The 15,462-nt window shown below is 35.8% G+C and overlaps 1 protein-coding gene across 2 annotated transcripts in view; it reads right to left on the reverse strand.

The window, feature by feature from the left end:
- ADGRA1 (adhesion G protein-coupled receptor A1) overlaps positions 1-15,462 on the reverse strand; it is a 290,403-nt gene that overhangs the window by 53,655 nt on the left and 221,286 nt on the right. Inside the window, exons 13-14 of one of the 2 annotated variants that reach the window (XM_049810494.1) lie at positions 1,660-1,867; positions 513-721 (exon numbers count right to left, since the gene is read on the reverse strand). In XM_049810494.1, the coding sequence (XP_049666451.1) occupies positions 513-721; positions 1,660-1,867 (417 nt within the window). Of the gene's footprint in view, positions 1-512; positions 722-1,659; positions 1,868-15,462 lie in introns of those variants that run through there. The other variant, XM_049810495.1, reaches the window with a different exon arrangement.

Raw genomic sequence — 15,462 nt, forward strand, 5'->3', positions numbered from 1 at the left:
CTCCTACAGAATCAACAAGGGCAGTACTGTCCTTACTTAAAAGAGCAGAAGATGTTATTCCTCTCCATTTATTAAATGATTCAACATTGCGGTATGCCTGCAACTAATTAGTATGATCAACACAGTGCAGGGCAGGAACAAAAGCAGACCAGCCTCTGAGATGTGCTGATGTAAAAGCACACAGGAGTATACATTTTTAAACCCTGTCCTATAATTTATAACCATTACATACTAATTGTTCCTTGATGGAACTTTCATTTGTAAGACTGAATTTAATGTCATTTCTGATTAGGCCTGTCTCTGGATATTAAAACTGACCACCAGGTTTATTCACTTACTAGCAGTTAAATAACTTACTTTAAGACCGTCTTATCCTAAACATTATAGAAACCAGAAGGTCAGTTACTGACAATTGAGAATGATACAGATGCACATAAAAAGAACATATATGTATGGCAAAAGAGAGAGAGAGAGAAAAAAATATAGGTATATTTGCTAAGTCATATACTTACCATTAGCACTGCAAAGTTACTGAAGTGTGTACTCTGAATGGTGGTAATATTGCCTGCAGAACTAATTATGTGGCACCCTTCTCCCCACCAGCCTCCATGTCCATCTAGAAGGTCAAAATCCCAGAAGGCTGCAATGGGGTCTATACCCCGTGCAAAGTGCCTCAACCCTATAGTAAGAGGGCTGGTGAGGTTTCCAAAACTGCACCCATCTGCAAAAGCAACAAACTGAATCAGAGCGATGGAGTGGAAAACCCTTTACTGATGAATGCTGTGTAAAAAGATCAGATACACTAAACTATGGGGAAAAAAGCAATAGACATATACTCTTAATGGTCAAAATCAAAGGTAGTGCTCACAATCAGAAAAGTTTGCAATAGTATAAATAAATCTGAACACTTCAATCCCATAAAGTGTCCAAATGATCTAATCATCCTTCACAAAGCAGATTTTTTATTGTTTCAGATTCTTCAGTTAGGACCAGTGTTTGCACTATTGCCCATGTAACTGCAGAATGGCTCAGTTTCATGGTATGATTAATACCTGAGTCAATTCTGCACTTTCAAAGTCACATTTAAACATTTAAAAAATGTTAATAAAAATGAGAGCATTATTCAGTATCAAATAAAATTAGAAAAATTGCCTGGGTGAATAATTAATCAAAATAATGACTCACTAACACATACAATATATCACATTTAGACAAAAGCCTTTAACAACACCTGTTTTACATCCATCGTATCAGAAAGTATACTGGCGAGTATTGATACATGCAACAGGGCACTACTCCCACTCCAAAAGCCTTAATTTTATCAGTGTCTAGGACGTTAACATTGCAATTTTCATTGTAAAGAGTAAACCAAGGTTCTTTCCTATAGAACCGTGATTTAAGAAACAAGCATCTGTAACAACATTGTCAACAAACAGTACTCCAAAATTTGCATTCTAGTCATACAGCAAGTGCATTTCTTTATTTGCAAGATAATTTGAATAAAATAATGCCGATAGGAACAATTGCAAACATTTGTACTAAAGAAAAAGACTGCTTCCAGCCTCTCAGCACACTGTATACTCTACTCCTCTATTCTCTACATAATCAAGTATACTGTAGCTTTTAGATTAAAGGAAATAATGCATAACAACTCCTCACCTATTTTAGCAAAAACAGCTGGTGTGGCAACCGTCCTACGTTTCCCATCATCTGCAAGATTTGATGAGTTTCCTGTGCTAGGAAAGAGTTTTCCATTCCGAAAGACAATAAACTGTAGCTTGCAAGTGGAGTTATCAACAGATTGCCAGGCTGAAGACTGAGAGAAGACAGACTGTGGCAAATGAACTGAAGCTACTGCTACAGCATTCTGTACAATGAGAAAAAAAAAGAAACATTTAAAATGCAAATCACAACAGGGTTGCTTTCATGATGTTTTAAACTCCTGTACAAGAAATGTATGCTGCCTTCCTTTTCCAACAGACTGGAAGCAACCAAAGAAGCACGAGCTGTAACCATGGGAATAGGATTGGTACAGTGCATATTAAAAGGGAAAACGTTCTGATTGAATGTGAGAGCCTATATGGTCAAGCTCCCTGCTGCAGAGGTGAGAATGGTTCTTACCGTGCCTGCTAGAGGGTCCATCAACACTGCAGATCTGATTTAAAGAGACAACCTCTACCAGGTTTTCTCCTTCACTTAAAACAGAATCAGACAACTTACATTAAAACATTTCTCGAAAAGGGTACTTAAAGAGTATAAAAATAATTTTATTAATACAAAAAATTACATCAGCAGGGAACTGCAAGTGCAGTAAACAACACATTTTATGAATATGTTTTTCTTGCTTCATATAAGGAAAATCAGTTAACTCTGTGGTTTAGTAATGCAGGATTAAAAAATATTACAAGCACTAATGTAAAACAAGAAAACAAGACGGTACGAGGAGAAAATGAATGAAGACTGTCAGATCACTATAATGGCTTTGAGTTGTAAGTGTGTTATACACCCTTTTACAAGCAGATAATTCCCTTACAGCAGAGCTATAAAATACACTGAACATTATGTTCTGAGGACCTCACTCATCAAGCATTTTTTTCCTGCCAAAGTAGCAACCTAATCATTAAAGACTGAGATATTTAAAAGAAAAAACAAATGATGAGCAATGGGAAAATAAACAGAGACTATGTCCTGAGCCTTGAAGTGAAAAGTATATGTATTTAAAAACAAACAAAATACAAAATGTTCTAATTTGCATTTCCCCCAAGGGCAAAGTATAGCTTCTGTGCACATAATTTACATAGATTATCACATAGTTTACTCATAGCACATGTGCTCTACCTCTTTGAGAAGTAAAACAATAATCTTCACAATCATGTAAACAAACATGATATTAATATGTGTCCATGTGCTGGGAGAAATATACATATGGGGGATAAGAGGTAAAACAGAGATCAGTGAGCTAAAATGAATATGAGAAACACCTCGCGACCTCACGATAAATATGGGAGAAAAGCACGAGTAGTCTGTGATGTCATTGGGATGCTTAAATAAACAGATAAAGGATTCTGCATGTTTTTGTCTTTGTTACCATGTATATTTTTGAAAGGTTTTGTGATTTTAAGAATAAAACCACCAAAATTTCCTTTTTAAAATAAGTATTCCATCTAGGTGATGCCACTTATTACAAAATACTCAGGAAAAACAGAGCAAATAACAACAGGACATTTCTACATTAGATTTTAAAATTACTGTGAAGGCTTTAATTGGAATTAACTAAGCTAAACATCAAGTACTTGTCCTTAGATTTTTCCACTGCCTAATTCTCTGAAACTGTCATAATTGGCTTTATCTCATGCTTCTGAAAAAGATGTATTTTACTCTATGATATCCCAAAGTATCTGTGTATGTTGAGCCTCTGATGATACCATTTTGGCCACAAAATTGTTATCAATAAGCATGTACAGAAATTTTTAGAAATGTGATTTGTCAAACCCCAGATCACTGTTGAGGACTTACGTGGAGATGTACTGAAGTATAAGAGAAGTTACAGTCTGATTAACTTTATAGTTATATTGGATTTTTATTATTATTCTGTCCTGGAAAAAGCAACAGCAATGGCATTAAATTACACTAATTACTTCTTATACACAAAAAGAGAAAGCTAGAAGCATCTGAATAAGCTTATGATAATGAAACCAACAGCTAAAGGCACTGGGATAAGCAACAATGTGCTATGACTTGACAGAAGCAGCCCTACACAAGCCAGAGAAAACAACAAGTTTATAGCACTTTCACTAAGAGGGGAAATTGTCTAACTCATTGTGGTTCTCTAATTTCTCCTCCACTGGGACTTACTGATACCAATAGGAAAAAGTAACAGTGTAGACAGAGCGTGGCTGTGAGTCTGGGGAGGTGCAGACAAGAGGCCGCACGCATCCGAAGCACAGAGAGCTGGCGCACAGGTCCGGTGACAGGTCGCACAGCAGGGGAAAGACCGAGGTGATGCCTACCCCTCATGTCCTCACCATCACCCTGCCTCTGCCCACAGAGAGACCCTTCGGTATGTAGCGTAAAAGAAAGGAACCCGATCAGGGTGCCCCAAGTCTTACCCACAGACTACAGCTTCACCTGACAGGGGCAAAGTCAAACGCAGTGAAGGAAGGCTGTACACGGGCTACAAATGGATTTAGTGCGGACTGGTCGCACTCCTCGGGCTGACTGAGCAAATCTCACACATGCAGCAACATCAAATTACTTAGGACAAAAAGACACATTTACAGAAAATTATTTCCTTCTTGGACTTCAGGAGAGTGTTTTTCCCTATTGGTCTCCTCAAAATGTACCAAGAATATGAATACCCATAACATTAACTATTTAATAATCTTTGCTGAATAATGTCTACAGTCACTTCCAGGGATGCAATTTAATTGCGAATACTGCCCTACGTATACCTATTATTTCAAACAATTTCTTTTGAGTGCAGGCAGTCTGGTGGAGCAAAGGGCAAAGGGACAGGACTGTTCCTTGACTGGACAAATGTACACATAAAGTCAAACTACCTGCTGCACATCAAATATTTACTTTATGTAGAAATTCCTCAGAATCAAACATCAAACTGTCTGCTACAGCAATATGCCTGCCAACAAGCTCCTGTGCTAGGACATTAATGAAAAATGCACACATTGAGAGTGCCCACACATTCAGAATGCTGTTTAAAAATATGAATAAATATTTGTGAACAATTTTTACATCTAAGATATGTGAGAATCTTCTTTTCAATAACATTAGTCATTGTTTACAGGAGAGGGATGATCTGAGCACTCAGGAAATCTCTGTTATTGTGGTAGAGGATGGATGAAGCCTGACTGGAGGCTCAGTCTTGGGTTCTGCTAATCTTACGTGTGGTAACAATTAAATCGGTTCCCCACTCTTGCCTCAGTTTCCCTCTCACTTGGTGAAATAAAATTGATGGTATTTCTTTTGCTCTGTAAGGTGCTCCAGAGTCCAGAGATGAAGCACAATATGGGAACAGATTATTACTAAAACCAATGACAGTAAATTTTGAGTGAATAACTGTGCTTCAGATGTTTCAAAATCCACATAAATCATCTCATTTTTAAAATTTTATTTGGACAGCATATCACCACATCACGTAGGAACTGACATTTCCAAGCATGCTAGTGGCAGCATCTCAGGAAACTGTTCTACCTCTAAGAGGGGAGAAAGAGCACTAGAGCCAAAACCACCATCAAGTATCCTGCGTATGAGCTGCAGGTTTGCAATGACACAGGTCAGCACCAGCATCTTGTACTTTCCCTGGAAAAGCTTAGAGTCTGTGTCAGCAATTTACTAGTCAGGATTTAGACATTCTGTGAGAGTGTTCAAAACAGAATGTCAATAATCCCTTCATGACTCCATTTCACTTTTAGTCCTATTAACTGGATTGTACTGGCATTGATTCGAAAGAGGAAATCCTGAACATACTGTAAATTTTTCTAAGGAGTATTTTTCTCCTGGAAAATGACAGTGTTTTAAAATGAAAGCTATCCACAGACATCCACCCATTTGTGCATAAATATGATAGAAACCATGCAAATTTCAAAACCTCCCAGTTATCATCCATGTCATCTGCCTAGATATTAAAAAATCAGCTGTATGACCTGCAGCCAGGGAAAGAGGGCTTATCAGCTGTAAACCAGCTCTGAGGATTTTCCGGGTGGGCTCCTAGGACTCCTGGCTCCTAAGACTTCTTGGAACCTGGGAAACTTTCCAAAAAGCCAAATGAAAGGTTGTTTTACACACTCTGAATCGTAATTTGGAAAGTACAGTTTTGTAAGTACTTTTGAAGTTTTGGTTTTTGTTTCCATTTCAGAGCTAATTTTTTTGCATGTGGAATTTTTCAAAATATCTGAGGAAAAGTAACAGCACAAATAAATCCAACTGGATCCCAAAAGTTTCAAAATTGAATGGAAAATCTCATTCTAAAGAGGATATGGTCCTCAGGATATTGAGAGCTATGGCCTCTTGACATTTTTGCAGCTCACGCGTGTGAGACCCTTATTAAAAATGTTTTAAGGGAAAAATGAAAGATTTAAAGTGAAGTTTTTCCCCAGGCAATTTTATTCTGGTCAGCAGTCCATTCCTTATAATCAATGCTAGCATTTACAAGGAGTTTTTAAGTGTTTAGGAAAGACAGCCTTTTGCCTTAGATGCCTTTGTGATACATTGGCTCTTCTACTTTCACAATTTTTTGAGAGACCTGCTCCCATTTTCAACATTGCTTCCCTATTATCTTGTTCTACTTGTCTAAAATTTAGCATAATATTGAGAGACCATACTCATTATCAGACAATCATTATCAAGGAAGATACTTTGTAACCACTGTGGAATGCAATAAATCAAATTATTTTCAGTAGCTCTTCCTTCCATATGCTTTGATATTAGATTGATTTTGAGTTCAAGCACAGTATTTCTGTTTGAGGTAAAATATATTTCAGAGGAAAGCATCCAATTTTGATTCCTCCAAACAGTCATCTCAATTTATATTTTTCCAGTTGGCAATTTCCTTAACTTAAAAACCAGCACCTTAACAGCAGGTCAGAAGAAAACTGGAGGAAGAAAAAAAAAGGAGTAAATGAAATCGCCTGAATGCCTGGCAGAGAACTGAGAAAGCAGCTCCACTGCTTCCAGATTTTAAAGAATCTGATGATTCAGATGCAAGAGGCCATATATTATGTTACTAAAGATACAAGGGTATTACCAAAACAGGAACAAGCTTTATAAAGTTACAGTAGCAGTAAACAAAAAGTAGAAACTAAGCTCTACAGGTAATAGCCTATATTACTAAATATGTACTGACTGAGTTAACAGTGTGGTTATCATAATAAAATGAAGCAAATAAATTATTTATGCCTATATAATAGATTTTATTTAGTCCCTCAAACAAGTCAGCAATTCCTTAGAAGCAACTGAAGATTTGAGTTTGGAGTTTATGTTAAAGGTTTGGTGGTTAACATAACAAAAAAGTGCAAAATTGTTTTTTCAGCTGTCTCTCCTGGTAGATATTTAAATAACACTCCTTTGGAATTATCTCAGTACATGATATATGAGATAAGGATACGCACTTGGCCCAGTGCTGTGAGGCTTTAGGTAGACTGTACATGAGTACTGATCTATTTTTCTGGTACAAAAAGTATTAACAAACAACCCAAAAAATTCAGACTATCTGGGAAAATGCCAAAAAAAGGTTCTGTAAAAAGAATGGGAACAATGCCTGTTTGAAGAAGTATAATTATACAAGACACATACTCAATGACAAACAATTTGACAGGTCCTAAAAAATATGGGATTGATTTTGTTTTTTTTTATATGGGAGGATACCAAGCAAGTTTTCCTAATAAAAGTAAAAAATAAAAGTAATCTCCACATTAGGATTTTGTATTTCAAATTTGAAAACTTAGCAAACTCAGGAAATTCATTGATAAAAGTTAACAGGACTTACAAGATCAAGAATGGATAAGCAGATCAAAAGGGACAATGAGTATAATCAGAAAGCCTACAAAAAGGAAAAAAACCCAACAGTGATAAGTGAAACAAAATAGTATTTTAAGTTTCAAGAAATTAATGGTTACAGTGATAATTGCCAAAACCATTTTACATACAGCAGTTAAGTTCTTCAGATCTTTATTTAAAAAAAACAAGGAAAGAAGTAGAGCTGCCATATAGAAAGAATCAGGTAATACATTTTTTATTTAACGTCAGTGAAAGTGTTGATGTTTACATGGAGACAAGACAATGTTAGGTTCAATAATGAGAAAAGAATATAAAAATTACAACAAATGTCAAAGCAAAATTCAGTAAGAGCTGAATATCACCATGCAAATCTTTGAAAGAACTGATGCATGAAATCAAAGGACAATTGTAATTTTTGGTTTTGGTTTTTTTTGGGTTTTTTTTAGGAATCTACCAAGTTGGTCATAAAGCAATGGTGACTGCTCTGTAAAACAATCTACAGTTAGGGTGAATGAGTGAACCAAGTTTGGCATGTAGGTAATGGTATATTATGCCCAAATGAACAACATTATTGCACAGTTCACAACATCACTTACAGCTGCTGCTGCCATATTGGTCTGCTTCTGTGTTCAAAGTCAGGCCGCTTTTAATGAGTTTGAAAGATTTAACTGGTAGACTGCATGAAAATGTGATGTCCTTTAGGCACCTCTCTATGGACCACTGTCATTGTTTCTGCGTTCCAGTGTGATGCATTGAAGTTGCTTATGCATTCATACATTATTCCTCCAAACCATAGGTCAGTATTTAGGACTTCATTATTAATGAATCCATCAAAATATGGTCAGAAAATGTAATAGTTTTTTTCTAAGAAAAGGAAAATGTGTGGAATTCTACAAGCAACAACTGACCTGTAATCTGATATTGTGAGGGAAAAAGAGAAAGAGAGAAAAAAAAAATCAAAGAAAAAGATAACACAGAGGGAGAGAGGGTAGGTTTACCAAAGGTAAATAATGCCAGAACCACATGATAGTCCTCTTTGGGAACTGTTTTTCTAGACAAGGCAATACAATTCACCTAATTTCTTTGGTGTTCAATAAAATATTGGAAGCTACATAGAAAACTGTTAGCTGAGTTGAGACATTGAGAATTAGTAAAAATTAGTGTCAGGTGAATAAGGAACATGCTAAAATTGATAATACAATTATTTACTTTGAAAGGGGAAGACAGGCTGGAGTGAATATATTCAAAGTTTCTATGAAAATCAGTTTAGAGACTTCTAATTTTTATTTGATGACCTTGAAACAAAGAGGAATGTCACCTAAGACACTGTTGAGAATCATATGCTTTACAGATTTATAATGGGAATTTCTATTATAATCTTGTGAAACAGACCAGTTTGGAAAGCAACACACAAGGAAAAGGACCTGAAAGCACAGGTTGATCACAGGATGTCTCAGAGCCACTATGATTTAACAACGAAAAAAAAAAAAAGAAAAATACAGTTAAGAACATATAAGATGACACATTTCCAGGGGAATACTCTGATTTTAAAGGCCTAATCAGAAACATACCACACAATTTTATCAAATAGGTCATGAAAAATCAGTCCAGAATAGAATGGATATAGAGGACAGTTAATAGGGTCACCATTAGAATGAATAATTTGTTTCACAAGTACAGAGTAAAAGAGTTTAGCTTTGTTAGCCTAGCAAAATGAAAGAAGAGGCTGTGCCTGCTCTCTTTAAAAATACCAGAGGAATAGCATCTAGGGAGGAAAAAGAGTCATGTGAGCAAACAGCCAGCATGAGCACAAGGACAAATAGGACATTGGTCAAGAGCAAAACTTCAGACTTAAAAGTATGAAAATGTTTCCTAGCCTTTATAACAGAGAGGACAGGATAGTTTTCAAAGATTATGGACACACAAAAAAAATTACCTACTCTTGAGAGAGTATTTGAAAACTTTATGATAGAATCACACAATGCAGTTAGAAAAGTTTTGGTTTATTTCTCTGTTTTACAAGAAGTGTCTAAAATTCCTTTTGAGAAGTCATGAATTCCCTGAATAAAGGAATTCCTGAACTTACTACTTGTACTTACATCCCCAGCATACAGTTGATAGAGTTACTAAAAATCTTACTAAGAAGAGTTTTAAAAACTACACAGTCGTGGTAGATTCAAGTGACTCACATCTGCAGTAAAAGAACATTGAGCATGGAAATGATATCATTTTTTTGAGAAAGAAGAAAAAAATCTGCATACACGTAAGAGCTGCAGACAGTCAGCAAACTGGGAAACTGAGCCACTTATTTAATGTGGACACCTATTTTAGAAATCTTAAAATAAATGTCTAAAAATAGAACAATTAAACACAGATCTCACATGGAATAATAAAAAATTAAGACATAGGCAGATTTCTATTACTTATCTTCCTACTATTTATCCTTAAAATGGAAGAGATCTTCAGCACTTAAGTTACAAGAGCTCAGTCTCCTATACTGGATGATGGTCAAGACAGCAATATCCATCACAGATAACTGTTAACTACTGACACTCAGATGAACATTCCTAATATAGAATCCCATAAAAATGGAATCACCCTAATCACTACACTACCATTCCTAAACAAGAGTCCCAGATTTACTACCTGAAATAGAATATAAAATGAAGATATCTTTAATTTATGATAGCATCAGTAGTCACACTAGTGGGTAACCTTATGGCTCTCAATAAAAGACAAAATCCTTTCTTTACACTGTTGGATAGGCGAGCAATCTCCTATAAACTCAGGCTGCACCTATAGGTAAGGCCATAATACTGAACTCCAATATTGTGGTGACTCAAGCATCAGTTGAAACTGGTGATTCTGCAAAAGCCTCAGAAAACACAATGAATCTGCACACAAGCTCAAGCATTATTGCTCCAGTAGATACTATGTAAGAACAAGGATTAAGAACCACAGTTGTAAATTATTTACTGCTGGTAATTTTTTAGCATATTTTTTGTGTATTCCAAAATTCCACATCAGCTATCTCATTTGAAAATTTCCAAATTTTATGCAAGTCTTCACCTTTTATGATAATGTATCTTTTGCCCAAATGTTGACAACAGAAAAAACACTGTAAGTCACAACAAAAATCAATAATGAGGGAACAACATTCTATCAATTCAATTTCATATAAGAAACACAAAACAATTTTGTTATGTTAATTATTAGGTTTTGTATTTAATTTAGAGTAAGTTTTCATTTTAAGGATCTTTTTAGATTTTTCAGACAGTGCTACATGATGGCTTCAATTCAGGGTTCCCTATAGCAAGTCAAGCAGAATGCGCAATAGACTTGCCATAATGTAGAAAGTTATGCCAGAGAAGGCATAAAATTGGTCTTCCTGAGAATGTAAGAGTTCTTGAAGGTCATTTATGAGTTTTAAACTGGAATTTAAAGACGGGGGGGGGGGGGGGGGGGGGGGGGGGGGGTGGCGCATGGAGGAGATCCATGAAGTCTTAAAGGGTTTTGGACACACCCCAAAACTCACACGGTAACTTTCCATTGTTTTCCTCAGGACCTACAGAAACTCACTGCATCTTTGTATTTAAAAAGGATGGCTTCTGGCAGTGCGCTCTACAGGAAGACTCACCCTATTAGGAGTGGTTCACTGGGACTTTCAGGGATGCATTAGCTCCTAGAAATACTACATTTTCCTCTGAGCAGCCTGGGATGAAGGAGTATTTTTCCTTTTTATTTAGAAGCTCAGTTCATCTTCAGGCACTAAATATGTGAGATCTTTCTGGAAAGATGATAAGCATATTTGATTTTATTATTACATTGATGAGACTGTGATTTTAATTATTTCAAATGCACTCAAAGAATGGGATGGGCATATGCCAAATTGTTAGAATTTTAAAATATAAAGTCACAATAAATAATCTCATGAGCTGTCTAGGTGGAACATTCAGCTACATAATTACAAAGTTATCAACATGGATCTTAGGAAGGGCATCATAATTATCATAATTATACAGAATACCTAACTAACCAAATACCTTTTACAGTCCATTGGCCACTGAATTCAATTATACATAAGTATTACCAGTTTAGAAGAAGGAATCATGTGAATTCTAGCTTTGGTATACCGGCATACATGAGGTTTTTTGCCATGACCACTTCTAATTTATTTTTTGAACTAAGTGAAATTGTATTAATGTAGGCCTCATAACAGTCTTACTTTCTGCATGGTCCATAGCTTAGTAATTACCATATATAAGAAACTATTAGGAATGGAAATAAAGAGAATATTTCCTGCTACTCAGACATAAAGTGTTAACAAGATTTTTCTAAAGTTGGAGAAACACAATTTGATTAAAAGGAGAAGGGAGACTAGGTCGCTTACACGCATAAGAAAAACAACTCTGTATTAAACAAAATTCACATGCATTTTAATAGAGTGCAGTACATACTATTACAGATCTTATGATTTTTCTAAAGTCTTAGATAATTTGAGTATATCCATTTATTGAATATGAGTTCACAGTGATGCAACCATTAGGTAATACAGTAATTCAGAATGACTGAATATTGCAATTATTTAATCATACTAGAAGATAGGATTTCTAATTTCACTGATGTGGTATTCACACTTAGTTAAGTTAGATAAATATAAAGTTCATTTAGTAACAAGTGGGAATGTAGTGAAAAGGATTAATTCAGATATTTTTAATAAGCTATTTTGATATAATGTTCCTGAGGCAAAGTGAGCTTCTACATTGCATATAATGCACAGAAGTCCAAGTATTAAGTGTTTTTCTAGTGCTGCCTTTTCCTAAAGATGACTGCAATGAAATGCTGACATTGCTGTTTGATGACTACTGAAACATTGCCCCTGTCTGATAATGGAGGAACGCTGAAACTGCTGAAAATAATTTTAGCCATTTGGGTCTTCTAGGAAGTGAATTTAAAAGTTTCACACCATGAAACTACTCAATATTCCACAGATTTTGAATTATTTGGATATTATCCTTAGGAATGATCTCTATTGCCTATAGCCATTAAACAATTCAGACCCAGAATCACTCTTGCAAGCCATAACTTGGGCAAGGCACACATTTCTGGAAGCTGATGTGAGATCACTGCATTCCTTTGCTTTGCTATATAGAGACAGTTAAGTATTTGAAAAAGTGGTAAAATCCCGTTTTCTTTAGTTCACGTATGCACAGTCACACCTTCCTTCACTCTGTTACAGGATACAACTCCACTATCCTCACAGTATTCAAGAAAATACGCCTCCTCATGAGGAGCAAATACGATTTCTTCCCTCCTCCTATTCCCAAACTCGGTTTTCCATTTTGAAAAACTGATATATTTTAGTCTCCAACTTGCCAAAACAATAATCTGCTTCCTGAGTTTCAGTCACTCAGTCAATTTATTAGCTTCTCCAGTACAGTCAGAAAGCATGAGTCTTAAGAAGAAATGTAAAAAAGTGAGTAAAGTGAGTATAGTTACACCAACAAGAGAGAGGTTCTGAGTCACAGAAGTGTCTTCACATTTGGATGAAAATACCCAAGGTCTCCAGACCCTTGAGTTGTGTGGTGGTAAAGTGGATGTATATCAATGATGGCAAATGATGTTTTAATTCAATTCTTATAATTGAGATGTTGGGCATGAAGGAGAAGACAGACAGTCCACTACTGCTAGTGCCTGCAGTTGCTAGTAGCTGCTGCTCCCCAAAGTTCCTATGCAAAATCACATACCCTGCTCCATAAGTGCCACACATACCTTCAGGATTCTGATGCACCCATCGTGGACACAAAAGACAAGATACTGAGCTCTGTATGACAATGAGATGGTAAAGTCAGAATTTCACATTTAAAGTTCAGTTCTGGCCAAATGCCATGCTGAATACCTAGTTAGAGCAAACCCAAACATAGATGTGGTACGTATGTTTTTGTGTGAAATAAGAGACCATAGATATTAAAGGGATTTATCCAAGGCTATATTTACATGAGCTAATCATCAGCACTAGTGGGTCCAAATTTGTGCCACAGTGCTGATATGAGCCTTTGTTTCTGTCTTACTTGACAACTGGACAGAAAATGAATGGAGGAAAGGAGTCCATCTGGAAAGAAAGCTGTCAATTAGTTAAGAGTCATAACCTTTTTTCCAAGCCATTCTATTTTTGGATTGTATATAGAAAACAGATATTGCCTGAGGAATAGTATATTTCCCCATTCTTTTTTTAAAGAAACAAGGTAAGTTGTTTTTCTTGCAAGCAATATATTTGCAGATATGTTTTCACCAGCAATCTAAACTTGAGTCATGAGGAAGCTTTGAAAATAAAACATTGCGGGATGCGTACATAAGTACATTGTATATATAGCTCATGTGAAAATCTGCTGTGTTGGTCCTTTGGTTCAGCCAGAAAGCATTCAGAACCAAACAGAACACTTTTACCTCCAGCTGAGTGACACGTACTCTCATTGTCCTCATAGGTTACTAGTTTATCTGGACAGACTTCTTAGCCCAGAATGCATCTGTTCTAACAAGTGCTTAGGGATAACCTACCTTGATTCATCCTACTAAGTTTTTCTAAGGGATTTTTCACAGAGTTGTGTGAACATCAAAACTATTTGCTAGCATTATCCGCAGTAAAATCCAGTAACAGCCACAACGGAAGTGAGGTCTGAGTGAAACTTCCATCAGACCATGTCTCCACCAATCTAGTGATCACTTTATACAGTCCTGTTAGTTGAAGAAGGTTGGAAGAAACCTGAATCTCATTTCTTAACGTTTCACAGATGCTAAGAAACCACCTAGGTATGTGTGCAAATTTTTCTTTGTTACTGCAAAAATAGTCACGTGACATAGTCAATGTTAGGCATTTCATTTCTAAAAGCTGACTGAATTAAAATCTTAATTCCCTAGTCAAATCAAGTTTTGTAGTTCAGCTGCTATGAAACAATGATGACGTTCTCCTTGTTAAGATTTTAAAATATTAACATACATTACCAGTTCTTGTCATCAGTCATCACTACATGAAAACTCACAGTTTATATTGGGTGAGGATGGTTTTATATTTCTGGGGCAGTATGCATTATATTGCTCTCACTCAAGAAAGCACCTTTGAGTTGAGATGCCAAAGGTCACTTGAGACTTCTTATACAGTGCATGAACCCAACTGAGGTCTGAACTAACCCCAGGAAGAGCATCCACTCATTCCCATTCAATGACTGTTAAGAATGAAGATTCCTAATATAATACAATAGCTTTCTAATATAATAGATTCCTTTAAATACTCAGATAGGTGCTAACCTAGCTAAAGTTAGATGGGATGAAACTCATATAGTAATAAATGAAGATTGAGAACTAAGAACTTACATCAGCCTTCTCTACCCATTTCTTAGATCAAACAAAAGGAAATAACAATAATCTTAATTCTTCCAAATGCAAAGCTGCATTCAGTTTGCAATGTACTGTACTACAGGAGCAAATGGGAAAGCATAGCCCTTTCATTTTGCTCATGGCTTTTGAATTAATACAAGTTTTCAAGTATTAGTGCTGCAGGGCCTGTACACTGAAAAGGCAACAGCAACGTGTTCATTAAAAATAGCAGTCTATATGCCATGAAGTGTTCACTTTTAAAATCTTGTAAATTAGTTATATAAGCAGCAAATTTGCAATTTAATCAGTAGAAAATGAATTGTTATACATTGTTATACGTAAGCATTCGCAACAGTTTGAATATTTTTGCTCTTCCCCTCTTGCTCTACTGATTTTCTAATCTTTTTCAGTAAAGGTCAATTCTTCTGGCATCAGTATATTTAATGTGTTCACGAATTTGTACCATAGGCCTTTATTCTAAAGGGCTTAATTTTATCAGTCAGACACATCAACAGTGTGTGTAATTCAGACTTTCTCAAGGGCTTCCACTGCCACATTTGACTAATTTTTTTTTTT

The sequence above is a fragment of the Accipiter gentilis genome, chromosome 9 (assembly GCF_929443795.1).
Source record: "Accipiter gentilis chromosome 9, bAccGen1.1, whole genome shotgun sequence".
Taxonomy (NCBI): Eukaryota; Metazoa; Chordata; class Aves; order Accipitriformes; family Accipitridae; genus Astur; species Astur gentilis.